The 27,083-nt window shown below is 44.8% G+C and overlaps 4 protein-coding genes across 15 annotated transcripts in view; 3 read left to right on the plus strand and 1 right to left on the minus strand.

Moving 5' to 3' along the window:
• nes (nestin) overlaps positions 1-5,063 on the minus strand; it is a 6,718-nt gene extending 1,655 nt beyond the window's left edge. Inside the window, exons 1-4 of the mRNA XM_078094324.1 lie at positions 3,226-5,063; positions 2,502-2,626; positions 1,614-1,687; positions 1-1,298 (exon numbers count right to left, since the gene is read on the minus strand). The exon at positions 1-1,298 is cut by the window's left edge and continues 1,655 nt beyond it. Of these exons, the coding sequence (XP_077950450.1) occupies positions 1-1,298; positions 1,614-1,687; positions 2,502-2,626; positions 3,226-4,020 (2,292 nt within the window). The 5' untranslated portion in view covers positions 4,021-5,063. The remainder of the gene's footprint in view (positions 1,299-1,613; positions 1,688-2,501; positions 2,627-3,225) is intronic.
• On the plus strand, positions 2,194-9,443 carry LOC120814983 (C-type lectin domain family 10 member A). 8 transcript variants are annotated; one of them, XM_078094325.1, is made up of 8 exons: positions 2,194-3,930; positions 5,516-5,901; positions 7,106-7,177; positions 7,341-7,427; positions 7,784-8,116; positions 8,202-8,368; positions 8,637-8,749; positions 8,827-9,443. In XM_078094325.1, the coding sequence occupies exons 2-8, from the start codon at positions 5,820-5,822 to the stop codon at positions 8,948-8,950; spliced, it is 978 nt and encodes a 325-aa protein (XP_077950451.1). In that variant the 5' UTR covers positions 2,194-3,930; positions 5,516-5,819; the 3' UTR covers positions 8,951-9,443. The 8 variants fall into 8 exon arrangements, with proteins under 8 accessions (XP_077950451.1, XP_077950452.1, XP_077950454.1 ...); XM_078094326.1 differs by having other exon boundaries at positions 7,784-8,110; XM_078094328.1 differs by having other exon boundaries at positions 7,964-8,116.
• Positions 9,444-12,184: 2,741 nt separating this feature from the next.
• Positions 12,185-17,730, plus strand: LOC144389484 (C-type lectin domain family 4 member D-like). 4 transcript variants are annotated; one of them, XM_078094336.1, is made up of 8 exons: positions 12,185-12,333; positions 14,972-15,037; positions 15,143-15,232; positions 15,497-15,664; positions 16,224-16,391; positions 16,483-16,649; positions 16,918-17,030; positions 17,108-17,730. In XM_078094336.1, the coding sequence occupies exons 1-8, from the start codon at positions 12,306-12,308 to the stop codon at positions 17,229-17,231; spliced, it is 924 nt and encodes a 307-aa protein (XP_077950462.1). In that variant the 5' UTR covers positions 12,185-12,305; the 3' UTR covers positions 17,232-17,730. The 4 variants fall into 4 exon arrangements, with proteins under 4 accessions (XP_077950462.1, XP_077950461.1, XP_077950460.1 ...); XM_078094335.1 differs by having other exon boundaries at positions 16,227-16,397; XM_078094334.1 differs by having other exon boundaries at positions 12,186-12,333; positions 16,224-16,397.
• A 2,761-nt stretch (positions 17,731-20,491) lies between these two features.
• LOC120813513 (C-type lectin domain family 10 member A-like) lies at positions 20,492-26,578 on the plus strand. 2 transcript variants are annotated; one of them, XM_078094333.1, is made up of 8 exons: positions 20,492-20,647; positions 23,928-23,993; positions 24,099-24,188; positions 24,446-24,529; positions 25,089-25,241; positions 25,327-25,493; positions 25,762-25,874; positions 25,952-26,578. In XM_078094333.1, the coding sequence occupies exons 1-8, from the start codon at positions 20,620-20,622 to the stop codon at positions 26,073-26,075; spliced, it is 825 nt and encodes a 274-aa protein (XP_077950459.1). In that variant the 5' UTR covers positions 20,492-20,619; the 3' UTR covers positions 26,076-26,578. The 2 variants fall into 2 exon arrangements, with proteins under 2 accessions (XP_077950459.1, XP_077950458.1); XM_078094332.1 differs by lacking the exons at positions 20,492-20,647; positions 23,928-23,993; positions 24,099-24,188; positions 24,446-24,529 and having other exon boundaries at positions 24,687-25,241.
• The last annotated feature ends 505 nt before the right edge of the window (positions 26,579-27,083 follow it).

Here is a 27,083-nt window from a genome sequence, read left to right on the forward strand (position 1 = left end):
ACCCCCGATGGGAGCAGATCCCAGATCGTAGTCCTCGTGCAGCGACTCCCCTTCGACCTCCTCGCACAGATCCTCCATAGTTCCAAATGTCTTCGACTTGCCTTCGCTCCACATCGCCGTCCCTCCAGGCTTCCTTTCCTGTTCGCCCTCGCTGGAGTCGCCCTCGTCCACGCGGGACGCCTGCGTGGTGGCGTCGGCCCCGTCGCTCTCGTACCGAATGAGAGGCGTGGTGTCGGCGAGAGTGTTATCCTGAGCGTAGCTGTCGCTCTCCAGCTCGGTCCTCCACGACACGGAGACATTTTCAGAAACGTCCTCGTCGTCGTCTCGTTGGTTGTCGGGGAGAAGCGAGCGCTGTTCGCCGTCCACTTGTGTGTGCGTCTTTGACGAGGCCTCGTTGTATTGACGAACAAAATCAGACCCAATTCCTGTCTTTTCATGCTTTTGGTCTCTTGCTGAAATGTCTTCCTCTGGTTCGGCGTGTTGTCCTTTTTCTTCATCATTTGTTGTGTTCTTTTCCGTCTTCAGATCAACCTTCCCCTCCGTTACACTATCCCACGTATCCATCTCTTCCCCATCGGGGTACAACTTATCCTCGACCTCTGCCCCATGGTTTCTATCCATAGAACAGCTCGTTTGCTGCCTCATCTCAGCGGCATCGTCCTTCCAGATGTTTTCAGTTGGGCAGAAGCTCTCTTCAGGTTCAGACACCGGTCTGCTGGTCCTGGAATCAGAGTTTGGTTCAGTCACCATCTCTGTTTCAACATCTGACGTTTCCTCTTGCACGGGCTCTCCTCCTCCGCCTGTAAACTCTTCTCGTGGCCACGCACTCGTTTCAGCTCGCATCTCTTCAACCTCTTCTTTTCCAGAGGGTCTTTCCGCAGGCGGATCACCATCGGATTCGTCTGAGAAACCACAGGACTCCTCTCTCATTCTGACAGGGTACGGTGTAATGTTGGGTGTGGTATCACCGAGGCGGGGCTGCGTCCCGAGGCCGGACTCCTCGTCTCCTTCCGCGGCGCCTGCTGTTGTTTCCGCCTCCTGCTCGATGGGAGGCGACAGAGGCTCCGCGTAGGTGACTTCCTCATGGACCTCCTGGGGTCTAAAACTTTCCACGGCTCCGTCCTGCAGGATTTTGGGATAAGCGGTTTGCCAAGGCTGGGGCTTCCAGGTAGTCCCCTGAGGGTCAGCGAGGGTTGCCGGTGGTCCTCTTCCTGTTGAGCCCCAGACAGACGGGAGGGACGTGGTCCTGTGACCAGCGGACAGCCGGGTCTTCTCATTCGTTTTGACCCCCCAAGAATCTGTGGAGAACAAGAATAACATGAACACACAATGAACCAAGCTACTGTAATATTAATGACACCACGATCCTGCTGGACAGCCTCCTGTAGCCAAAGAAGCAGGACACTGACGGGGACGTATTGATCGTCATTTCCCATCAGCATTGTCTAAGCATCAGTGACCTCTGGGGATCGTCTGTGGGGGTTCGCATTACACGACCCCCAGCTCCCATAGCCGAGCCCCCCCCCCCCCCCCCCCCACCAGACACACAGTCTAATGCAATTACCACCACCAGAGCGGCTAGAAGCACCGATCACGTGTTTCACTTCAATTACCTGTGATGGAAATGCGTCTCGGCTGATTTAACAAAGGGACGCCGCCCCCGAGGCCGTCGCTCGGCAGCAGAGCTCTGTGGAGACGGACAACGAGAGGAAGCAGCTTACACAGGGAACGGGGACATGGAGACATTTGATACTCGAGTTAAGGGGACAACAACTGTTGTTAGGAAGCATCTGCAGCGCACAAACCATCACTTCCTCACGCACAAATCAGTGAGAAGCCAGAGCTTCTCTTTCCACAGCGATGTGACTACATACATTACAAAAAGTCCCTGACGACACAAAGAGGAAACTGCTCTGTGATCTATCTGCTCCCCCATTCGTCTCATTGTGTTTGATGGAAAAGAGAAGAAGAAGGACGGGACTCGTGTCCGTTGAGTCCGTCAACAGCCAACAGCACATGTGGGATGAAATAAAGAGGATGGATGCAGTATTTATTTACACTCATCAGACTTTCCTCCGGCTCTAAAGGGCAACGCGTGTGTGTTGCAACGCAGTGAAGCAATGGAAGTAAATGTGATGAAAGGTGAACACGTCGCAAACATGAGCGGCCGACACTCTGCAGACATGACGACCCGGAGGACCAGTGGTGGAACGCACCACATGTGGAAAAGCAAGCAGCCAAACGTGTTGGAGGTTCCGGGGGCTGATGGATGTAGAGACAGCTTAACTGGTTCCACAGTGTCTCATCTTTGTGCTAAGCTAGGCTAACCATGTCCCGTTCCTGTCTCCGTGGTTAATACGAGGACATCATCGTTGTAAATGGGGCTGCTTGACGAGGGGGGGGGGGGGACTTTTTGTCTCTGCCTCCTTTCACCCAATGCATGCTGGGATACCTCAGCCCTGCACAGGCTGAACAGGTATGTGGTGACGGATGCGGCGTACCGGTACGTCACCACCTCCAGGCCCAGAGACGTCTGCTGCTGCTGCAGGCCTCGGCTCTCCAGAAGAAGAAGCTCCATCTGGTGGTCCAGCTCCTCTTTCTCAGCCTGCAGGCCGGCCGACAGCTCCTGCAGAGGACAGGACACAACCTGAACTAATCCCTGCAGGCCCCCCGGGGAGGAACCAGCGCTGCTCAACGCCTCCATTGCGACGTCTGGCACATGACCACATCAGCCAAGAGAAGACACGTACATGCACGTGTATGGCGTGCGGTTGTTACTATTGAAGTATTTGAAATGTCATTGTCTTACTCAATCAGATGAGAACATCTTACTGTGGTTTGTGCTTCTGACCTTGTTTACTTGTGAAGCCACAAAGAGGATGTCAGACAACGTGAGAGACATCTGATGACAGGTGGCAATGTTTTTCAGCTCACAAGTTCCTTATTTTCTTACTTTTTGTTTTTATTACATCAAAATAATTCAAGTGGTAGAATATAAGTTTTGAGTATTGATCGATTCACAGAAGGACGACTTCACGTATTCATATGAAGTTCATAGTAATGTTTGGATTATTGACACGTCCCACATCATGAATGAGGCCATTAGCAGCTCGGGTGATGAGTGTAAATTGTTCTTTTTCAACGTTTCACAGAGTAAGCAGCTGAATCAATGATGAAACTGTTGTTTTGTCTGCAGGTACAATGAGCAGGATGTGCCTCTCTCACCTGGAGGTGCTGGATCTCCTGTCTGTGTCCTTCTGCCTGCTGGGCTGCAGTCGTCTCCAGGAGCCTCCTGGCGTCGCGAGCCGACGCCATCTCCTCCTCCAGGGCCCGGAGCTTCAGCTGGCTCTCGCTCTTCTCCCGACCCACTCGGGTTAAACGGCCCCTGGCCTCGCTCAGTGAGTCCTCGAGGCGACTGAAGAGCCCCCGATGGGCCTCAGCTGCCTCCTGCCAGGCCCTGGTGGCCCTTTGGGAGTACTCCTGCCCCAGCTGCAGGAGGTGTGTTGCCTGGGTGCCCCTCTGAGACCATGTGGGGGCCCTAGTGGCTCTGGACTTGGTCAAGGCGGCCACATCCTCCCGATGGCTTCCAATCAGGTGTTTGATCTCCTGCTCCAGCTCACCGACCTTCTCCCTCAGCCACACGTGAGCCCACTGTTCCCCCTCCAGCTCCTTCCTGCTCTGCTCCAGCCTCCTCCTGGCCTCCGCCCGGGCCCGCGCCTCCTCCTGCCTCTGCAGCTCCAGGGCTTGGATCTCCTCGGCCGCCCTGCCCGCCTCCCGCTCTGCGTGGACCTTCTCCCGCCAGGCGGCGTCCACCTCCAGCCTCAACCGCCGCACACCTTCCTCCAGGGCCCCCCGGTCGCTGCGTCTCAGGGCCCGGATCTCTTCGGCCAGCAGCGCGTTCTCCGCCTGCAGGAGGTGGACCCGGCCCAGGTAGGTCTCCAGGCGTCGGTTCAGGTCCAGCATGGGGGGCCTGTCCTCCCCCAGGGGGCGGAAGGATCGATGCCCCCTTCGGAGCTCCATGTCAGTGTTGGGAAACAGAGGATTTGGCAAATGGAGGCCTGACTCAGAGGGACGCTGCTGAGGGTCTTCGTCTCCAGGCCCGAGTCAGTGTGTGCAGGGCGGGGGGATTCGGGGGGGTTCTTCAGCCAGAGAGGCTCCTGTGAGGCTCTGGCAGTGTGAGGCTTCCCTTTTATACCGGAGGGACACATGGAAAGGGGGGAGGAGGGATGCAAAAGGGAGGAGACTGCAGGAGGGAGAAGGGTGGGGAGAGGAGGAAGGATGGGGGGGGGGGCAGAGGACGGGAGATGGGCGGAGTAGGAGGGCTGGAAGAGATGGGAAAGGGGAGAGAGAGATCTCCACCGATAACTCTCTCCCCACTGGCCCTTTTTACAGAAAAATCATAAATGAAGGTTTAAGATCACAAATCAACTAGTTTGCAACCCGCGACTTTCTCCTCGTCCTCGCTCGTCTCCGTCTTTCCAAATACAATAAATGGTCTTTGGCCCCGAGGGGACGCAGCGCCGACTCGTACCACCCAGTAGAGAAAAGTCACCAGCCGATGACGCAACACGGAGGGTTTCTACGTCCTCTGATGAAATGATCTCTGCAGAGTCACTGTAAGAAACGGTCACTCTGGTGAGTGGGTGAGGGGGTGAGTGGGTGGGGGGGTGAGTGGGTGAGTGGGTGAGTGGGTGGGGGGGTGAGGGGGGGCAGTCTGAGGCAGAGACATTACGGGAGCTTAATGATTTGACGTCTTGTCTGTAGCCGTCTCCACCGAGTGGGGGTCTCTGTTACGGTCCGACAGAGGTCAAAGGTTGTCACCACGGCGATTTGTCATAAAAGCCCTTTTCTACAGTTGAAGCGTCTTTGAAGGAGAGCTGCTCTCTAAATAAAACCAAATATCATGAAATCTAAAAGCTTCCTCTGGTAAAAACAGACGAGCAGATTTCACACTACATCTCCCATGATGCACTGCAGCAGGCTGGTAAGAATATATCATGCTAATCATTCAGGGAACACTGGAAATGAGTTCATAAGAAACGCATGAAACGTGATTGTTGGTTATTGTGAAGTGAATTCACATCCTTTGCTCTCTACAGACGGGCTTCTTCATCAAGTCAGGGACACGTGAGACAATCACAGGGGACAACAGGACGGGGCAGGAAGTGAAGCTAACAGGTGCAACGAGGCAGGAAACTACAAAATCAGACAGGAAGCAAACAGGCGTTTGTGTAGAGCGAAGGCTTCATGCTGACATCGACTCTAGTTGAATAAACGCTCCCCTGATGTGACGTGAAGTTTCATGTTGTCTCTTTCACAGCTTCACTGGTCTGTGCGGTTGGTTCACACCTCCCTCCCCGACTCACTTATCATGTTTTAACAGAAAGAAGCAGGAAGTTAGTGAAGTGAATCCTTTGTGACCTTCGCTGGAACTCTTTGTATTTCTGCTTTAAGGTGTTCAGACAGGAATTATCAGCTTGTTGTAAACAGGTTGTTTCATTGTTGACTCACGCAGCCTGATTCGCATCGTGCAGTGTGACGGTGTGACGGTGTGACTCCCGGGTTGCCAAACTGAAGCGTTGCAAGGCCCCACACCCACCCACACCCCCCACACCCCCCCGCCGGCTCTCTAGTTCCAGCACGCCGTCGCATGCAAATGTTCCAGACCACAAAGCAGAAGTTTGGGCTCGGAGGTTGCGCTGATGGACTAAGCTGCAGAGAGAGAGAGAGCTTCCTCTTCTGCTTTCAGGATGCTCCGTGGTTCACTGTGAGCGACCTCCGTCCAGCGTCAGTCCGAGCTGCGGGACGGGGCTGCACACATGGCGGAGGGGGACGTCAACTACGCGTCGGTGGTTTTCAAGTCCGACCAACCGCGCAACACGACAAGCGCTGCGGCCGCAGGTGAGTCCGCCTCCAGTGGGCCATGCAGGTGTGTGAGAGCCCCCGTGCAGCTGGTTCCTGGCTCCTTTTATTCTAACCGAACATTTACGATGCTCTCAGTGAAAAGCGCTCGTGGGGGGGGGTCGGGTTAGAGGTCAGGGGTCAGGGTCGATCAGATGAACACCCCTCTGTGCTGTGATGGTTCTGAATATCCACATGTCGACGGTGATGATCTGCCGTCTTAAATAGATCCTGAAGTTGAAACAGATGTTGACAGATGCAGTTTCTCGGTTCACTAACGTGTCACTGATCATGGGCTGAAGTCACTCTTTGGTGTGAGTCTCCATCTGATCTGTGATCAGCTCTCAGACGTCTTCATTCACTCACTTTTATCTGCTGCAGAACACTGCTCAACGAATGAAGTTACGTTCTAGTGGCTCTGCAGCTCTCTGAGATCTGATGATGAAGAGTGCGTTTTAAATGGAATATATTTATATATATAATTATATATATATTTATATTATTGCACAAACACATCACCGTGTTGAAGGTTTCTCTGGTTGATGTGAGATGATGAAATAAGCGTTTAGAGGGAGATTTAACTACGTGTCACATCACAGCTTCCATACCTTCATACATAGTTATATTATATATAAACTATGGTGTGTTGTATTTATGAAATAGAACCAGAAGAAAGACAAATCTTGCCATTTCATTTCTATTTTTCGTGTTCTTACAATATCAAACTCTCATGAGGAGGAGAAAAGAACCGTATGTATCATCCTTCATTGAGGCTGATTAATCAGATCTATGCAGGAAAAATAAATACAATAACTGAAAGAAAATGTACATGAAGCTGCAGCCAAACATCTTAAAGTAAACATTTCATTTCATGTCACTCAGAGCATCAGAAGGAGAAAAGAGGCTCAGATATTCAAACGATTCTTTGATGTTTAACAGCAGCAGTCACTTCTAAGAGTGAATAGAGACCATAATATGGAGGCTTATGGGGGCGGGCTGGCCCTCATGAGGAGGCCTGTGATTGGCAGAGACAGGGAGGGGAGGGGTGATGGAAGGGGGGGGGGGGTGGGGCTGACTGAGGCTCTACAAAGGGGTTCATTCACACCTCATCCATAGAATCATTTATACACCTTTTAATAACAACATGCTGGAAATGAACTAATGTCTGCATTCATCAATGACCTCGTGACCTTTAACCTTTCAGCTAACGACGACACCGTGTACGACGAGGTGAAGGTGAAGAGCGAAGCGAGCCAACGATCTGCTGACGCACACGGTGAGCTTCTTGCCATGTGATGAACACCTGCAGTTAAAATGTGTTCCTGTGCATGCGGGGCCCTGGGGGCGGGGCTTGGGGCGGGGCCTGGGGGCGGGGCTTGGGGAGAGCGGGTTGAAGAGGGGGTCTGGGCCGTCCTCTGATCCTCACGTCTCTCTGGCAGGCCGTGAGCGCTGTCTGTGGCCCGTCGGCTGCTTGGCGATCGCCTGCGTCCTCCTGCTGTTGGGCCTCGTGGGCGTGGCTATCTACCGTGAGTCGCCTCCCCCCTCATTGACCCCCCCTGGTCTCTAACGTCTGCCCTGGTCTTCTCACTCCGTGGGATCTGACGCCATATTCTGCATCGGAGAAGCAGCAACGGGATGTTTTTATATTCACAAATGAAACTTATTCTGCTTCAGATGACTGAAGAGTCTAATTTATTGGAGACTTTATATAATAGAAATTAACTTATGAGTGAGTGTCAGAGACTAATCTCCAGTCTCCATTGATCAATGAGCCTCATGTTGCAGGATCTTTTATAACTAATTATTTTAAAACCAAAGGGACATTTAAAGGCAAAGACGTTATATTATTACCATCAATAAATAGTCCAAATTTCATTTTCAGTTGCTACAATAAGTGATGAAATAACAAAGATGAACCAGTTAAGAGAAAACCTGATGGCGGCCAAACAAGAGCTGAGAAACCTCAGTGAGCAGCTGAACTTAGAGAAGGAAGACTCAAGAAAGGAACTCAACAGTCTGAAGCTGCAGCTGGAAAACATGACGCAAAACTATAATGTCTCAGAAGGTAAGAACACCGAGCTGAAGAACGAGATCCAGAAGCTGAAGGAGAACTTCACAAAACAAATCACAGACTTGGAGGACAACTGGGAGAAGTTCAATGTCAGCAGAGCTCAGTGGACCATCGACTCCTACTGCCCAGCAGATACAAGTAAAGGTATCATCACTTTACATTAATCAGTCCACAAAGAACCAATAACAATATCACAATGAGGCTGTTTGTTGGTTCTTTGTTCTTTCAGTGAGAACGTGTTCAGCTTGTCAGAAAGGCTGGGACCAGATCCAGAAGAGCTGCATTGTGCTTCATAACAGTGAAGCTCCTCCTGATCCTAAAACCTGGGAAGAAGCTCGAGAGAACTGCAGAGGAAGGGATGCAGATCTGGTTGTTGTTCATGATGAGGAGGAAAAGGTGATGAGAGACCAGAGGGCACGTTTATGATATAAATATTAAATATAAATGGTTTTCTGTAGTTGAGTCTGTAGGACTAGTTTACAGGTAACAACATATAAATATGAATAATATAAATAAGTACTTACATCCTTGGGACCTTTACTTAACCTCACACAACTCTTCTCTATAAAGACACACAAGACACTTTAATAACTTCCTTCAAATAAACACTTTATTTCTCTGGTTTCTTTTATCTTTGTAAATTGTCATTTCTTCTCTTTCACAGAACGTAATCGATGCTAAGATCACACACATCCCTGTATCTAACGGGTACTGGATGGGCCTGAGGGTTGAAGGAGGGACGTGGAAGTGGATCGATGGAACTGATCTGATGAACGCGTAAGTGACACATTCTTTGACATCATGAATCATTTTTTCTATCATTGTTTCATCTGAACATCATGTTGTTCCTTCAGCTCCTGGATGGAACGTCCTGCTGAAGGTCAATGTGCCGTTTCTCTCGGGAACAAAGGATGGACATCAGTGAAGTGTGATGAGAAGAGAACAAGGATCTGCTCACAGAAAGCTTTGTCTGTTTAAACGTCTCATCTTTCATTCTCCAGAAGGTTCCTGGATGCTCCTACATGTGACATCAAGAAGCTCATCAACATACAAACATGTAGGATTCTACTTCACAACTATGATTTTATTCAAGGTTTTCATTTCTACAGAAAATAGCTTTTATTTTCTAAAGTGTTGTGTTCTTCAAAGCAGAATCTCAGCTTCAAGGTGTTTTATTGGATCCAATAGATACTTTGAGTGTGAATTCAGACGTCAGGACCAAACTGTTGATTGTTCATAACTTCCTGTGTGTTTCCTTGTGATCTGATTTACACATCAGCAGCTTCCTGATTTATTTCTTCTTGTTTCTACCTTTGACCAGCAGGGGGCGCTGCCTGCTGGTTCTCTGCACTTTGCATCAATACTTAGAACCATGTTGAACTTGCACAGCTGATGTTTCTCAGTTTATCTTTGTAGCAGCAGGTTCATCTTTTGGTCTGTTGTTGTTGTTGTGAATAAATGTGCAGCCACACGTTGTTGTTTGTCTCTTTTTATCGGCGTGAATCCCTCAACAAGCTTCAGTGGCGTCAGGAAGAGTCGCCTCCTTCAGGTGCTGTGACGCGTTAAAGCAGAAGGCCGTCCCACTGTGAACATCTGCAGCAGCAGAGCTCCACAGAGGACCAGGAAGTGTCCCTCAAGTCTCCCGCTGTCCATCTCCGTTAAAGAACACCTTCACTGCCGCCACATTAAGTGTCTACTGATGTCAACTTGGAGCGTATTGGCATCATCTCGAATGTCTTTGACTCTAATCTGTCTCTACAGACCGTCATCGTCCAGATGTGAATCTTATCATCCTCTTAATTCCATGTTAAAGGGATGTGACTTTGACAAAGAGGTTATTTTAATGGGTGATTTTAATGTAAACTGGGAGGATAAGTCTGGAACAAGATCCCTAAAACGTCCAAGTGATAGTTTTAATGTGACCCAGTTAGTGAACAAACCCACAAAGATAAGCCACTCTTCTCCGTCCCAGATTCATTTGATTTTAAACAATAAACCAGAAAGAACGATCAAAACACACAGTACACACTAAAAACTGCTGGGTTATTTCATCTACCCAAACGCTGAGTTATGACATGTTCTACCCATTATGGGTCATTTATAGGGGGGTTGGGTTATTTTTGTGCAACTCATGCGCTGAGTCAAAATTCATCGACCCAACATCCATCGGTTGACCCAGCAGCCGGGTTGTTTTGAACCACAGAAGGCTGCAAAACCCCTGCAAAAGCGCGTAGGTAACCCCACACAGCCACCAACGCCTGACCCCACAGTGACACAAGAACACTCCCTTTTTGGATCAGGAGCTGCCACGGTAAGAACGTTTTATCCTGCTTGTATTCATCAAAATGTTTTTTAAATTAAATCCTTATACTAATACAGCTCCATCTTATTTTATCTTCTTTTTCAGCCTGGAAGGAACATGGTCGAGTACCTACATGAGGCCAAGGCATCCAGACTCACCCGTATGTCCTGACTCTGGGAAACGACAAGCATCAAGCATCCAGGCCTTCGTCATCATTGCTGGACAGGCTCTGGTACACGACACGCCGCTTCAGGCCATCGATGTCTGCTTAGAGGCGTTCTTTGTGATGGACATCAAATACCCGAAGCAATGGGAACATGTGTGGGAATTCCTGCAGGCTGTTTATAAAATGCCAGGAGCGGGTTCCAAGTTAGTAAAGTTCCTCCAAAGTCGATTACTTGCTTGCAAGTAGAGGCTCAAGGGCCGCTGGTTAGTAAACATGTTAAACCGGTTAGTTGTTACTTGTTTTGTCATGATAATAAACTGAGTGTCTCTTTGTGGACACAACAAGAGAGAGGATGTCATCTTGTGGTTTTTCAACATTTGACATTTTATACACAACAACTAATTGATTAATCATTTACATAATTGACAGATTCATCGATAATGGAAATAATCATTAGTTGCATTCCCATTTTGTTGATAGTGATTAAAACTTACAATTCATTTTATATTGTGGATGTTTTATGATATGTTAATTTTAGAATACAAAACAAGCCAAATTGGGTTATTTTTAACCCAACCTTTTTTAGTGTGTGTGCTGACTGGTTTGTCCGACCATGTTTTAATACTCTTAACAAGGAAACTTACTCAGAAGCGTTTCAATATGTCGTCTACCAGAAAGGCCATTTAAGAACATCTAAAAGGGACCAACGTGCTTTTGAGGACATCTTCTTATCCACAAAACACACAATTAAACCGTCCTTAAAAAGCCAAAGTTAAACTAAACCAAAAGAACTCACTTTTATGGGTAAATAATGACAACTGGAATTTTTCTGATAAAAACGAATTTGAGGAAGCCTGTCACGACCCGGCAGAACACAGGACACAGTTGCAGGGTTTCATGGGATTTGTAGTCTTTGTTAGTGAGACTGGATCTCCAAGGCAGAGAAAATAAATAGCAGCTAAAAAGGATCTAGATCACACTTCTCCCAATAAATCATTTAGGAAGAAGTGTGGCTATAAAAATGATCAACCCAAAGTGGCTCCACTTGTGGAGGAAAACCAGAAGGCTTTTAACTTCATCAGAATATCAGGTAAGAACTCTTCGCTTAACAACAAACACTCCTTAAAACTGGAGGCACCGTGAAAGATTAAAACTAAATTCTCTCCTTACGGAGGAAACAAAGCACTATGAAACATTAACCATTAGACTACATCTATGACACAAAATGAGCATCACTCTCCTGGAGGAAACAATGGAACAGAACACGATGACGTGGTTCTCCAGGTCTGTAAACTATGGCGAGCGAACGCATGAACCCGAGGACGGAAACGAGGACACTGCAGAGGACAAATGGAGACGCAGACTATTAGTGCACGTGGAGGGCGATGGGGAACAGGAGGACACAATCAGGAATCAGGAAGACAATCAGACTGGTGACACGTGACGAAGGGACAGTGACCTGAAACGAGAGGAGTTACTATTTCAAAATAAAACAGGAAATGACAAGACAAAAAAGACCAGACAAAATAAAACAAACCCAACCAGTTCAGCGCGGTGTGACAAAGGCAATATTATCATTGTATTGTGTGTGTGTGGGTAAGAAGGCAGCTACCTGAGATACATTATCATCACTAGTTCATAAAGTAAGTTAAAACAGACAAAATGTAAAAGACAACGAAGAATGTAACTGATAGACGACCAGAAGTTGTCATCAGCTCAGATCATAATTCAGGAAGTTGCAGCGGGGGGCAAAGTGATTTAAATACCCACACGGCCACCAGCTCAGAGCAGAAGTGCACTGAAGAGCCTCAGAGCGGATCAGCACTCATCCACATCTGCATCAGGACTCTGAACATCTGTTCACGATGAGCGGAAAGCCAGCGGATGAAGCAGGTATACGTGAGATTACCTTGTATACATTATTATACATGAGATATAATGTTAACTATTCTATAACTAGGCTGAGTGTTCATAACTTAATCTGTTGTCAGTCTGGTGTTTGTTCACCGGTTTTGTTACGCTCTTTTGAGGACAGAGTTTAGATTCATAACTTCATGTTTATTAAACTTTAACGTCTTGTCTGTATCCACAGTATCATTGTGCATTAAAAGGGTTTTAATCTCCACTACGGAGAAGTGGATACAAGCGCAGCGTTTCACAGAAGTCCTGCTGAGAACAGGCCTAAAACTACAATCTGGGACATAAATAGTAATATTTATAAACTTGGACCGACACAAGGACAGAAGTCCGGTCTTAAAAGCATATTAGGAAGAACGTAAGGCGCTTTTCACTGTTCAAAACCTGCACTCTTTGCTTCCTTCTTCTGGTGTAACGGAGATGCTTCAGTATGCTGGTGAGACTTCATGTATTTACACCAGTGAGATGCTCTAATGTTCACTAGTGAGATGCTCTAATGTTCACTAGTGAGATGGTCTAATGTTCACTAGTGAGATACTCTAATGTTCACTAGTGAGATGCTCTAATGTTCACTAGTGAGATGGTCTAATATTCACTAGTGAGATACTCTAATTTTCACTAGTGAGATGGTCTAATGTTCACTAGTGAGATGCTCTAATATTTACTAGTGAAATGCTCTAATGTTCACTAGTGAGAGGCTCTAATGTTCACTAGTGAGATGGTCTAATGTTCACTAGTGAGATGCTCTAATGTTCACTAGTGAGATGCTCTGTTTACTAGTGAGATGCTCTAATGTTCACTAGTGAGATACTCTAATGTTTACTAGTGAGATGCTCTAATGTTCACTAGTGAGATGCTCTAATGTTTACTAGTGAGATGCTCTAATGTTCACTAGTGAGATGCTCTAATGTTCACTAGTGAGATGCTCTAGTGTTCACTAGTGAGATGCTCTAATGTTCACTAGTGAGATGGTCTAATGTTTACTAGTGAGATGGTCTAATGTTCACTAGTGAGATTACTCGTATGAATACATGTGAAACGCCTGCACATTCTCATGTGAGAGCATACATACATATATCTGAAAAAGTTATACATACACCTTTGAAACATTTACATACATATGTAAACATTGCATATGTATCTAAACTTTTTATATCTTTGTAATCCTCAAGAGATTATGAATGTATAAGTGTTCAACTATATATATAGAACCTTTTCATATGTGCGTGTGTGGTGGCCGATCTTTGCACTTCCTCATTTTGGTGCCCAGGACTCCGCTTCCTCACACACACGATGTCGCTCGCATAAAAACCACTCAATACTTCTCATTTACGTTGTTTATTTAAGTTTTACATTTGGTCGTTTCATTTGAACACGATAAACATGATTAGTGGACAACGTGAGGTCAAAAGTCTGTGCCGATGTCCCGTCCAATACAAAAGCCAGCCCCCGTGCCTCAGCCCCCCTCCTCTTATCCACTGACCCTCGTCAGGTGAATCTAATGAATCATGAAGAGAGTTATTTCAAATATGAATGAAAAAATACTTTAAGTTAATACACATAATTACACAAAAGACAGATACATATAAATGTCACCATAAATATATGATTGTATTTAATGTAATGTAATCAACTGGAATCATGCATGTAATACTTGCACTACTGGTATTGACTGAGAGACATTTGAAATCCGAGTTCCATTGAACTCACCAGAAGACTCCCAGAGGTGTGGACACTAACTTCCACACCTTCACGGATCGTTATAAATACCTGTAGGAACCATTGTTCTGGAGTTCGCTGGTGGAGGCGGCAGACGGGCACTATGGGGGGTCAAAAGGACTGACCTGGGGCCTGTTGGTTGCTGAGACCAGCGGCTCCTCAGCTGAGATGTTCTTTTTAACACAACACCATCTCCTTTCTTAAATACATTTGATTTGAACCTTTCGATCTGCGATGACCTCTGTCCGTCCGGCGTTTCTTCATTTTTGAACCTAACACGAGCCCCATAAAACATGGAGGTAGCAGACTAAACACACATCTGTGTGACAGATCAGTGCGTGGGCAGCAATCAGGGAACGTTCTGCTTTGAGTGAATATCATCTACTGGAGGACAGGCTGTCCTTCAGGCCTCAGTGAAGATGTGGATTCTTATCAGAGTCCGGCTGTAGTTGCCGATCTGCCCGTTTCAACCACTTTTTTTCCTCATTCTATTGGACCAGACTGACAGGCGGTAAAGAGCGACGCCTCCTTTAGCCGCTCAGAGGTCAAAACGGGAAGAGCGTACAATGACGCTGGAGAGTTACGATTGACTTAGAAAAAAACCCTGACCCCCAAAACCTGCGCGGAAGAATAAAGTACGTAAGCAGCGCTGTGTGCAAATCATCTGGACTAATTTACATAACATAACACATATTACTCCGAACCGGTGAAGCTCGGGCTGAACAGGTGAACAGGTGAACAGGTGACAAAGGTCTCAGGCCAAAGATAAAGTATTTACAGCTGCATGTTTGCTCTGTGACGCTGTGACCTCAGACAACATCCCGACGGTGGAAGTGGATTCCAGAGTTCCTCTTTGGCGTCTTCGTGATGAACACTTTGTTGTCTTCTCTTTCAGAGGGAGTCATTAAGGACAATGAATACGTGAACGCACCAGTACGTCCTGAGGACAAAGCCCCCCCAGGTGCACGCTGAACACCACCCACTTCATGTGCTTGTCATGTATTTAAGGCCTTTGAGTGTTGGAGCAGCACCATGACCTCCACCCTTGTTGTGATGTTTGTGTCAGACCGGAGGCTCCTCTTCTCCTCTCCGTCTCTCCCCCTGCTCGCCGTGTGTTGGATCCTCCTGCTGCTCATCATGGGCCTTCGTATCTACTGTGAGTACCTTCTGGGTGGAGCGAGTCCACGCCGGCTTCCTCTCAGCTTCATCTAAGACCAATCAATCATGAGGAGTTTTCAACCTTTAGAGCTCAGGATTCAATCTGTGTGACTCCAGAGACAGTGAGTCTAAAGACGGCTGCATGCATGAACACCCATAGTGTGACACCTGCCATGATCATGAAACACCTCTGTGTCACATGGGTTATTTAAAGGATCCAAACAAACAACGAGACCAACACTTCCCTCTGATCATATTTCAGTTTCTTCCGTCATTTCTGAAAAAAACGTCAAGCTGATAAAAGAGAACCAGGAGCTGATGAAAGAGAACCAACAGTTGATAAAAGAGAACCAACAGTTGATGAAAGAGAACCAACAGTTGATGAAAGAGAACCAGGAGCTGATGAAAGAGATCCAGGAGCTGAGTACAGGTAACCTGAAGCGATGCACAGAGCAACAGAATAGATTCATCTCACCTGGATGTTTATACAACCACAGTTCAAATTAAACTTCAGAATGAAGAACTTCTTCTGCTTCAGATTACTGAATAGTTACATATATTGGAGACGTTATATAATAGGAATGAAAGGATGAGTGAAGAGATATTCTATATTCTTCTAACAAGTCCCGTGATTCAATCCCAACGAGCTCTGTTGTATCTCAAAAGTGTGTGTGTGCCATTGATTTCCATTAAAAACAGATCAATGAGCCTCATGATCCTTCATAAACACACAAGATGGACAAGTAAAATTGACCAAAACCAATTTAAATTGTTACCATCAATAAATAGTCCAAATTTCATTTTCATTTTTGATACAATAAGTGATGAAATAACAGAGATGAACCAGTTAAGAGAAAACCTGCTGGCGGCCAAACAAGAGCTGAGAAACTTCAGTGAGCAGCTGAACTTAGAGAAGGAAGACTCGAGAAAGAAACTCAACAGTCTGAAGCTGCAGCTGGAAAACATGACGCAACACTATCATGTCTCAGAAGGTAAGAACACCGAGCTGAAGAACGAGATCCAGGAGCTGAAGACAGAGAACCAGGAGCTGAAGGAGAACTTCACAAAACAAATCACAGACCTGGAGGACAACTGGGAGAAGTTCAATGTCAGCAGAGCTCAGTGGACCATCGACTCCTACTGCCCAGCAGATACAAGTAAAGGTATCATCACTTTACATTAATCAGTCCACAAAGAACCAATAACAATATCACAATGAGGCTGTTTGTTGGTTCTTTGTTCTTTCAGTGAGAAAGTGTTCAGCTTGTCAGGAAGGCTGGAACGAGACCCAGAAGAGCTGCTATGTGTTTCATGACAGGGAAACTCCTTCTGAGCTTAAAACCTGGGAAGAAGCTCAAGAGAACTGCAGAGGAAAGGGAGCAGATCTGGTTGTTGTTCATGATGAGAAGGAAAAGGTGATGAGAGACCTGAGGGAACGTTCATGATATAAATATTAAATATAAATGGTTTTCTGTAGTTGAGTCTGTAGGACTAGTTTACAGGTAACAACATATAAATATGAATAATATAAATAAGTACTTACATCCTTGGGACCTTTACTTAACCTCACACAACTCTTCTCTATAAAGACACACAAGACACTTTAATAACTTCCTTCAAATAAACACTTTATTTCTTTGGTTTCTTTTATCTTTGTAAATTGTCATTTCTTCTCTTTCACAGAACGTAATCGATGGTAACGTCACAACGCTCGCTGTACCTAACGGGTACTGGATGGGCCTGAGGGTTGAAGGAGGGACGTGGAAGTGGATCGATGGAACTAATCTGACTGACGCGTAAGTGACACATTCATTAACATCATGAATCATTTCTTCTATCATTGTTTCATCTGAACATCATGTTGTTCCATCAGCTCCTGGATAGGACCTCCTGCTGAAGGTCACTGTGCCGTTTCTCTCGGGACCAGAACATGGACATCAGTGAAGTGTGATGAGAAGAGAACAAGGATCTGCTCGCAGAAAGCTTTGTCTGTTTAAACGTCTCATCTTTCATTCTCCAGAAGGTTCCTGGATGCTCCTACATGTGACATCAAGTGGCTCATCAACATACAAACATGTAGGATTCTACTTCACAACTATGATTTTATTCAAGGTTTTCATTTCTACAGAAAATAGCTTTTATTTTCTAAAGTGTTGTGTTCTTCAAAGCAGAATCTCAGCTTCAAGGTGTTTTATTGGATCCAATAGATACTTTGAGTGTGAATTCAGACGTCAGGACCAAACTGTTGATTGTTTATAACTTCCTGTGTGTTTCCTTGTGATCTGATTTACACATCAGCAGCTTCCTAATTTATTTCTTCTTGTTTCTACCTTTGACCAGCAGGGGGCGCTGCCTGCTGGTTCTCTGCACTTTGCATCAATACTTAGAACCATGTTGAACTTGCACAGCTGATGTTTCTCAGTTTATCTTTGTAGCAGCAGGTTCATCTTTTGGTCTGTTGTTGTTGTTGTTGTTGTGAATAAATGTGCAGCCACACATTGTTGTTTGTCTCTTTTTATCGGCGTGAATCCTTCAACAAGCTTCAGTGGCGTCAGGAAGAGTCGCCTCCTTCAGGTGCTGTGATGCGTTAAAGCAGAAGGCCGTCCCACTGTGAACATCTGCAGCAGCAGAGCTCCACAGAGGACCAGGAAGTGTCCCTCAAGTCTCCCGCTGTCCATCTCCGTTAAAGAACACCTTCACTGCCGCCACATTAAGTGTCTACTGATGTCAACTTGGAGCGTATTGGCATCATCTCGAATGTCTTTGACTCTAATCTGTCTCTACAGACCGTCATCGTCCAGATGTGAATCTTATCATCCTCTTAATTCCATGTGAAAGGGATGTGACTTTGACAAAGAGGTTATATTAATGGGTGATTTTAATGTAAACTGGGAGGATAAGTCTGGAACAAGATCCCTAAAACGGCCAACTGATGAGTTTTAATGTGACCCAGTTAGTGAACAAACCCACAAAGATAAGCCACTCTTCTCCGTCCCAGATTCATTTGATTTTAAACAATAAACCAGAAAGAACGATCAAAACACACAGTACACACTAAAAACTGCTGGGTTATTTCATCTACCCAAACGCTGAGTTATGACATGTTCTACCCATTATGGGTCATTTATAGGGGGGTTGGGTAATTTTTGTGCAACTCATGCGCTGAGTCAAAATTCATCGACCCAACATCCATCGGTTGACCCAGCAGCCGGGTTGTTTTGAACCACAGAAGGCTGCAAAACCCCTGCAAAAGCGCGTAGGTAACCCCACACAGCCACCAACGCCTGACCCCACAGTGACACAAGAACACTCCCTTTTTGGATCAGGAGCTGCCACGGTAAGAACGTTTTATCCTGCTTGTATTCATCAAAATGTTTTTTAAATTAAATCCTTATACTAATACAGCTCCATCTTATTTTATCTTCTTTTTTAGCCTGGAAGGAACATGGTCGAGTACCTTCATGAGGCCAAGGCATCCAGACTCACCCGTATGTCCTGACTCTGGGAAACGACAAGCATCAAGCATCCAGGCCTTCGTCATCATTGCTGGACAGGCTCTGGTACACGACACGCCGCTTCAGGCCATCGATGTCTGCTTAGAGGCGTTCTTTGTGATGGACATCAAATACCCGAAGCAATGGGAACATGTGTGGGAATTCCTGCAGGCTGTTTATAAAATGCCAGGAGCGGGTTCCAAGTTAGTAAAGTTCCTCCAAAGTCGATTACTTGCTTGCAAGTAGAGGCTCAAGGGCCGCTGGTTAGTAAACATGTTAAACCGGTTAGTTGTTAGACTTGTTTTGTCATGATAATAAACTGAGTGTCTCTTTGTGGACACAACAAGAGATTTGAGGATGTCATCTTGTGGTTTTTCAACATTTGACATTTTATACACAACAACTAATTGATTAATCATTTACATAATTGACAGATGAATCGATAATGGAAATAATCATTAGTTGCAGCCCCATTTTGTTGATAGTGATTAAAACTTACAATTCATTTTATATTGTGGATGTTGTATGATATGTTAATTTTAGAATACAAAACAAGCCAAATTGGTTTTTTTTTAACCCAACCTTTTTTAGTGTGTGTGCTGACTGGTTTGTCCGACCATGTTTTAATACTCTTAACAAGGAAACTTACTCAGAAGCGTTTCAATATGTCGTCTACCAGAAAGGCCATTTAAGAACATCTAAAAGTGACCAACGTGCTTTTGAGGAAATCTTCTTATCCACAAAACACACAATTAAATTTTCCTTAAAAAGCCAAAGTTAAACTAAATCAAAAAAACGCACTTTCATGGGTAAATAATGACAACTGGAATTTTTCTGATAAAAACAAATTTGAGGAAGCCTGTCACGACCCGGCAGAACACAGGACACAGTTGCAGGGTTTCATGGGATTTGTAGTCTTTGTTAGTGAGACTGGATCTCCAAGGCAGAGAAAATAAATAGCAGCTATAAAAAGGATCTAGATCACACTTCTCCCAATAAATCATTTAGGAAGAAGTGTGGCTATAAAAATGATCAACCGAAAGTGGCTCCACTCAAGGAGGAAAACCAGAAGGCTTTTAACTTTATCAGAATATCAGGTAAGAACTCTTTGGACGAGGCAACGTCGCTTATCAACAAACACTCCTTAAAACTGTAGGCACCGTGAAAGATTAAAACTAAATTCTCTCCTTACGGAGGAAACAAAGCACTATGAAACATTAAGCATTAAACTACATCTATGACACAAAATGAGCATCACTCTCCTGGAGGAAACAATGGAACAGAACACGATGACGTGGTTCTCCAGGTCTGTAAACTATGGCGAGCGAATGCATGAACCCGAGGACGGAAACGAGGACACTGCAGAGGACAAATGGAGACGCAGACTATTAGTGCACGTGGAGGGCGATGGGGAACAGGAGGACACAATCAGGAATCAGGAAGACAATCAGACTGGTGACACATGACGAAGGGAAAGTGACCTGAAACGAGAGGAGTTACTATTTCAAAATATAACAGGAAATGACAAGACAAAAAAGACCAGACAAAATAAAACAAACCCAACCAGTTCAGCGCAGTGTGACAAAGGCAATATTATCATTGTATTGTGTGTGTGTGTGTGGGTAAGAAGGCAGCTACCTGAGATACATTATCATCACTAGTTCATAAAGTAAGTTAAAACAGACAAAATGTAAAAGACAACGAAGAATGTAACTGATAGACGACCAGAAGTTGTCATCAGCTCAGATCATAATTCAGGAAGTTGCAGCGGGGGGCAAAGTGATTTAAATACCCACACGGCCACCAGCTCAGAGCAGAAGTGCACTGAAGAGCCTCAGAGCGGATCAGCACTCATCCACATCTGCATCAGGACTCTGAACATCTGTTCACGATGAGCGGAAAGCCAGCGGATGAAGCAGGTATACGTGAGATTACCTTATATACATTATTATACATGAGATATAATGTTAACTATTCTATAACTAGGCTGAGTGTTCATAACTTAATCTGTTGTCAGTCTGGTGTTTGTTCACCGGTTTTGTTACGCTCTTTTGAGGACAGAGTTTAGATTCATAACTTCATGTTTATTAAACTTTAACGTATTGTCTGTATCCACAGTATCATTGTGCATTAAAAGGGTTTTAATCTCCACTACGGAGAAGTGGATACAAGCGCAGCGTTTCACAGAAGTCCTGCTGAGAACAGGCCTAAAACTACAATCTGGGACATAAAAAGTAATATTTATAAACTTGGACCGACACGAGGACAGAAGTCCGGTCTTAAAAGCATATTAGGAAGAACGTAAGGCGCTTTTCACTGTTCAAAACCTGCACTCTTTGCTTCCTTCTTCTGGTGTAACGGAGATGCTTCCGTATGCTGGTGAGACTTCATGTATTTACACCAGTGAGATGCTCTAATGTTCACCAGTGAGCTGCTCTTATGTTCACTAGTGAGATGGTCTAATGTTCACTAGTGAGATGGTCTAATGTTCACTAGTGAGATACTCTAATGTTCACTAGTGATATTCTCTAATGTTCACTAGTGAGATGGTCTAATGTTCACTAGTGAGATGGTCTAATGTTCGCTAGTGAGATGGTCTAATGTTCGCTAGTGAGATGGTCTAATGTTCACTAGTGAGATGCTCTAATGTTCACTAGTGAGATGCTCTAATGTTCACTAGTGAGATGGTCTAATGTTCACTAGTGAGATGGTCTAATGTTCACTAGTGAGATGCTCTAATGTTCACTAGTGAGATGCTCTTATGTTCACTAGTGAGATGCTCTTATGTTTACTAGTGAGATGCTCTAATGTTCACTAGTGAGATGCTCTTATGTTCACTAATGAGATGGTCTAATGTTCACTAGTGAGATGCTCTAATGTTCACTAGTGAGATGCTCTAATGTTCACTAGTGAGATGGTCTAATGTTCACTAGTGAGATGCTCTAATGTTCACTAGTGAGATGCTCTAATGTTCACTAGTGAGATGCTCTAATGTTCACTAGTGAGATGCTCTAATGTTCACTAGTGAGATGGTCTAATGTTCACTAGTGAGATGCTCTAATGTTCCCTAGTGAGATGCTCTAATGTTCACCAGTGAGCTGCTCATATGTTCACTAGTGAGATAGTCTAATGTTCACTAGTGAGATGGTCTAATGTTCACTAGTGAGATACTCTAATGTTCACTAGTGATATTCTCTAATGTTCACTAGTGAGATGGTCTAATGTTCACTAGTGAGATGGTCTAATGTTCGCTAGTGAGATGGTCTAATGTTCGCTAGTGAGATGGTCTAATGTTCACTAGTGAGATGGTCTAATGTTCACTAGTGAGATGGTCTAGTGTTCACTAGTGAGATGCTCTTATGTTTACTAGTGAGATGCTCTAATGTTCACTAGTGAGATGCTCTTATGTTCACTAATGAGATGGTCTAATGTTCACTAGTGAGATGCTCTAATGTTCACTAGTGAGATGCTCTAATGTTCACTAGTGAGATGGTCTAATGTTCGCTATTGAGATGGTCTAATGTTCACTAGTGAGATGCTCTAATGTTCACTAGTGAGATGCTCTAATGTTCACTAGTGAGATGCTCTAATGTTCACTAGTGAGATGCTCTAATGTTCACTAGTGAGATGGTCTAATGTTCACTAGTGAGATGCTCTAATGTTCACTAGTGAGATGCTCTTATGTTCACTAGTGTGATGCTCTTATGTTCACTAGTGAGATGCTCTAATGTTTACTAGTGAGATGCTCTAATGTTCACTAGTGAGATTACTCGGATGAATACATGTGAAACGCCTGCACATTCTCATGTGAGAGCATACATACATATATCTGAAAAAGTTATACATACACCTTTGAAACATTTACATACATATGTAAACATTGCATATGTATCTAAACTTTTTATATCTTTGTAATCCTCAAGAGATTATGAATGTATAAGTGTTCAACTATATATATAGAACCTTTTCATATGTGCGTGTGTGGTGGCCGATCTTTGCACTTCCTCATTTTGGTGCCCAGGACTCCGCTTCCTGACTCACACGATGTCGCTCGCATAGAAACCACTCAATACTTCTCATTTACGTTGTTTATTTAAGTTTTACATTTGGTCGTTTCATTTGAACACAATTAACATGATTAGTGGACAACGTGAGGTCAAAGGTCTGTGCCGATGTCCCGTCCAATACAAAAGCCAGCCCCCGTGCCTCAGCCCCCCTCCTCTTATCCACTGACCCTCGTCAGGTGAATCTAATGAATCATGAAGAGAGTTATTTTAAATATGAATGAAAAAATACTTTAAGTTAATACACATAATTACACAAAAGACAGATACATATAAATGTCACCATAAATATATGATTGTATTTAATGTAATGTAATCAACTGGAATCATGCATGTAATACTTGCACTACTGGTATTGACTGAGAGACATTTGAAATCCGAGTTCCATTGAACTCACCAGAAGACTCCTCCTCAGGCTCCTCAGCTGAGATGTTCTTTTTAACACAACACCATCTCCTTTCTTAAATACATTTGATTTGAACCTTTCGATCTGCGATGACCTCTGTCTGTCCGGCGTTTCTTCATTTTTGAACCTAACACGAGCCCCATAAAACACACATCTGTGTGACAGATCAGTGCGTGGGCAGCAATCAGGGAACGTTCTGCTTTGAGTGAATATCATCTACTGGAGGACAGGCTGTCCTTCAGGCCTCAGTGAAGATGTGGATTCTTATCAGAGTCCGGCTGTAGTTGCCGATCTGCCCGTTTCAACCACTTTTTTGGCCCATTCTATTGGACCAGACTGACAGGCGGTAAAGAGCGACGCCTCTTTTAGCCGCTCAGAGGTCAAAACGGGAAGAGCGTACAATGACGCTGGAGAGTTACGATTGACTTAGAAAATAACCCTGACCCCCAAAACCTGCGCGGAAGAATAAAGTACGTAAGCAGCGCTGTGTGCAAATCATCTGGACTAATTTGCATAACATAACACATATTACTCCGAACCGGTGAAGCTCGGGCTGAACAGGTGAACAGGTGAACAGGTGACAAAGGTCTCAGGCCAAAGATAAAGTATTTACAGCTGCATGTTTGCTTGTGACGCTGTGACCTCAGACAACATCCCGACGGTGGAAGTGGATTCCAGAGTTCCTCTTTGGCGTCTTCGTGATGAACACTTTGTTGTCTTCTCTTTCAGAGGGAGTCATTAAGGACAATGAATACGTGAACGCACCAGTACGTCCTGAGGACAAAGCCCCCCCAGGTGCACGCTGAACACCACCCACTTCATGCGCTTGTCATGTATTTAAGGCCTTTGAGTGTTGGAGCAGCACCATGACCTCCACCCTTGTTGTGATGTTTGTGTCAGACCGGAGGCTCCTCTTCTCCTCTCCGTCTCTCCCCCTGCTCGCCGTGTGTTGGATCCTCCTGCTGCTCATCATGGGCCTTCGTATCTACTGTGAGTACCTTCTGGGTGGAGCGAGTCCACGCCGGCTTCCTCTCAGCTTCATCTAAGACCAATCAATCATGAGGAGTTTTCAACCTTTAGAGCTCAGGATTCAATCTGTGTGACTCCAGAGACAGTGAGTCTAAAGACGGCTTGAACACCCATAGTGTGACACCTGCCATGATCATGAAACACCTCTGTGTCACATGGGTTATTTAAAGGATCCAAACAAACAACGAGACCAACACTTCCCTCTGATCATATTTCAGTTTCTTCCGTCATTTCTGAACAAAACGTCAAGCTGATAAAAGAGAACCAACAGCTGATGAAAGAGATCCAGGAGCTGAGTACAGGTAACCTGAAGCGATGCACAGAACAACAGAATAGATTCATCTCACCTGGATGTTTATACAACCACAGTTCAAATTAAACTTCAGAATGAAGAACTTCTTCTGCTTCAGATTACTGAATAGTTACATATATTGGAGACGTTATATAATAGGAATGAAAGGATGAGTGAAGAGATATTCTATATTCTTCTAACAAGTCCTGTGATTCAATCCCAACGAGCTCTGTTGTATCTCAAAAGTGTGTGTGTGCCATTGATTTCCATTAAAAACAGATCAATGAGCCTCATGATCCTTCATAAACACACAAGATGGACAAGTAAAATTGACCAAAACCAATTTATATTATTACCATCAATAAATAGTCCAAATTTCATTTTCATTTTTGATACAATAAGTGATGAAATAACAGAGATGAACCAGTTAAGAGAAAACCTGCTGGCGGCCAAACAAGAGCTGAGAAACTTCAGTGAGCAGCTGAACTTAGAGAAGGAAGACTCGAGAAAGAAACTCAACAGTCTGAAGCTGCAGCTGGAAAACATGACGCAACACTATCATGTCTCAGAAGGTAAGAACACCGAGGTGAAGAACGAGATCCAGGAGCTGAAGGAGAACTTCACAAAACAAATCACAGACCTGGAGGACAAGTGGGAGAAGTTCAATGTCAGCAGAGCTCAGTGGACCATCGACTCCTACTGCCCAGCAGATACAAGTAAAGGTATCATCACTTTACATTAATCAGTCCACAAAGAACCAATAACAATATCACAATGAGGCTGTTTGTTGGTTCTTTGTTCTTTCAGTGAGAACGTGTTCAGCTTGTCAGAAAGGCTGGACCAAGATCCAGAAGAGCTGCATTGTGCTTCATAACAGTGAAGCTCCTCCTGATCCTAAAACCTGGGAAGAAGCTCGAGAGAACTGCAGAGGAAGGGGAGGAGATCTGGTTGTTGTTCATGATGAGGAGGAAAAGGTGATGAGAGACCTGAGGGAACGTTTATGATATAAATATTAAATATAAATGGTTTTCTGTAGTTGAGTCTGTAGGACTAGTTTACAGGTAACAACATATAAATATGAATAATATAAATAAGTACTTACAGCCTTGGGACCTTTACTTAACCTCACACAACTCTTCTCTATAAAGACACACAAGACACTTTAATAACGTCCTTCAAATAAACACTTTATTTCTTTGGTTTCTTTTATCTTTGTAAATTGTCATTTCTTCTCTTTCACAGAACGTAATTGATGGTAACGTCACAACGCTCGCTGTACCTAACGGGTACTGGATGGGCCTGAGGGTTGAAGGAGGGACATGGAAGTGGATCAATGGAACTGATCTGATGAACGCGTAAGTGACACATTCTTTAACATCATGAATCATTTCTTCTATCATTGTTTCATCTGAACATCATGTTGTTTCTTCAGATCCTGGATAGAACCTCCTGCTGAAGGTCACTGTGCCGTTTCTCTCGGGAACAAAGGATGGACATCAGTGAAGTGTGATGAGAAGAGAACAAGGATCTGCTCACAGAAAGCTTTGTCTGTTTAAACGTCTCATCTTTCATTCTCCAGAAGGTTCCTGGATGCTCCTACATGTGACATCAAGTGGCTCATCAACATACAAACATGTAGGATTCTACTTCACAACTATGATTTTATTCAAGGTTTTCATTTCTACAGAAAATAGCTTTTATTTTCTAAAGTGTTGTGTTCTTCAAAGCAAATCTCAGCTTCAAGGTGTTTTATTGGATCCAATAGATACTTTGAGTGTGAATTCAGACGTCAGGACCAAACTGTTGATTGTTTATAACTTCCTGTGTGTTTCCTTGTGATCTGATTTACACATCAGCAGCTTCCTGTTTTCTCCCTGATTTATTTCTTCTTGTTTCTACCTTTGACCAGCAGGGGGCGCTGCCTGCTGGTTCTCTGCACTTTGTATCAATACTTAGAACCATGTTGAACTTGCACAGCTGATGTTTCTCAGTTTATCTTTGTAGCAGCAGGTTCATCTTTTGGTCTGTTGTTGTTGTTGTGAATAAATGTGCAGCCACACGTTGTTGTTTGTCTCTTTTTATCGGCGTGAATCCTTCAACAAGCTTCAGTGTCGTCAGGAAGAGTCGCCTCCTTCAGGTGCTGTGACGCGTTAAAGCAGAAGGCCGTCCCACTGTGAACATCTGCAGCAGCAGAGCTCCACAGAGGACCAGGAAGTGTCCCTCAACAAGTCTCCCGCTGTCCATCTCACATTGATCACATGTTGACTTCTTTTGTTGTGTTGGTGGTGTCACATGAACGGGCGGATGAAGTCACCGCCTGTTGAGGTTCCTCGTGTTCGTGTTTTCACGCCCGTCGTGCAGTGCATGCTGGGATACGCCCCCCCAGGTCTCTGAGCAGACACACTGAGCAGCTGTAGGGCTGATTAATGGATTATTAACATGATGGACTCTTGTAGAGCGAGTGTGTGTTAAGAACTACTTTGTGTGCGTCAGATAGAAATGTGTGTGTGTGATTGTACCAACGTACAGCCGGTCAAACGGCGCGTTACCATGACGACAGCTCG

This window comes from Gasterosteus aculeatus, chromosome 20 (assembly GCF_964276395.1).
Source record: "Gasterosteus aculeatus chromosome 20, fGasAcu3.hap1.1, whole genome shotgun sequence".
Classification (NCBI taxonomy): domain Eukaryota; kingdom Metazoa; phylum Chordata; class Actinopteri; order Perciformes; family Gasterosteidae; genus Gasterosteus; species Gasterosteus aculeatus.

Excerpts from the sequence above, each read along its gene's own strand:
- LOC120814983 (XM_078094325.1), top strand. The coding sequence starts at position 5,820 with ATGGCGGAGGGGGACGTCAACTACGCGTCGGTGGTTTTCAAGTCCGAC. Across the intron at positions 5,902-7,105 it reads GACAAGCGCTGCGGCCGCAG|CTAACGACGACACCGTGTAC; the intron begins GTGAGTCCGCCT and ends TTAACCTTTCAG. Across the intron at positions 8,369-8,636 it reads TTCATGATGAGGAGGAAAAG|AACGTAATCGATGCTAAGAT; the intron begins GTGATGAGAGAC and ends TCTCTTTCACAG.
- LOC144389484 (XM_078094334.1), top strand. The coding sequence starts at position 12,306 with ATGAGCGGAAAGCCAGCGGATGAAGCAG. Across the intron at positions 12,334-14,971 it reads AAAGCCAGCGGATGAAGCAG|AGGGAGTCATTAAGGACAAT; the intron begins GTATACGTGAGA and ends CTTCTCTTTCAG. Across the intron at positions 16,398-16,482 it reads CCCAGCAGATACAAGTAAAG|TGAGAAAGTGTTCAGCTTGT; the intron begins GTATCATCACTT and ends TTGTTCTTTCAG.
- LOC120813513 (XM_078094332.1), top strand. The coding sequence starts at position 24,689 with ATGAGTGAAGAGATATTCTATATTCTTCTAACAAGTCCTGTGATTCAA. Across the intron at positions 25,494-25,761 it reads TTCATGATGAGGAGGAAAAG|AACGTAATTGATGGTAACGT; the intron begins GTGATGAGAGAC and ends TCTCTTTCACAG. Across the intron at positions 25,875-25,951 it reads GGAACTGATCTGATGAACGC|ATCCTGGATAGAACCTCCTG; the intron begins GTAAGTGACACA and ends TTGTTTCTTCAG.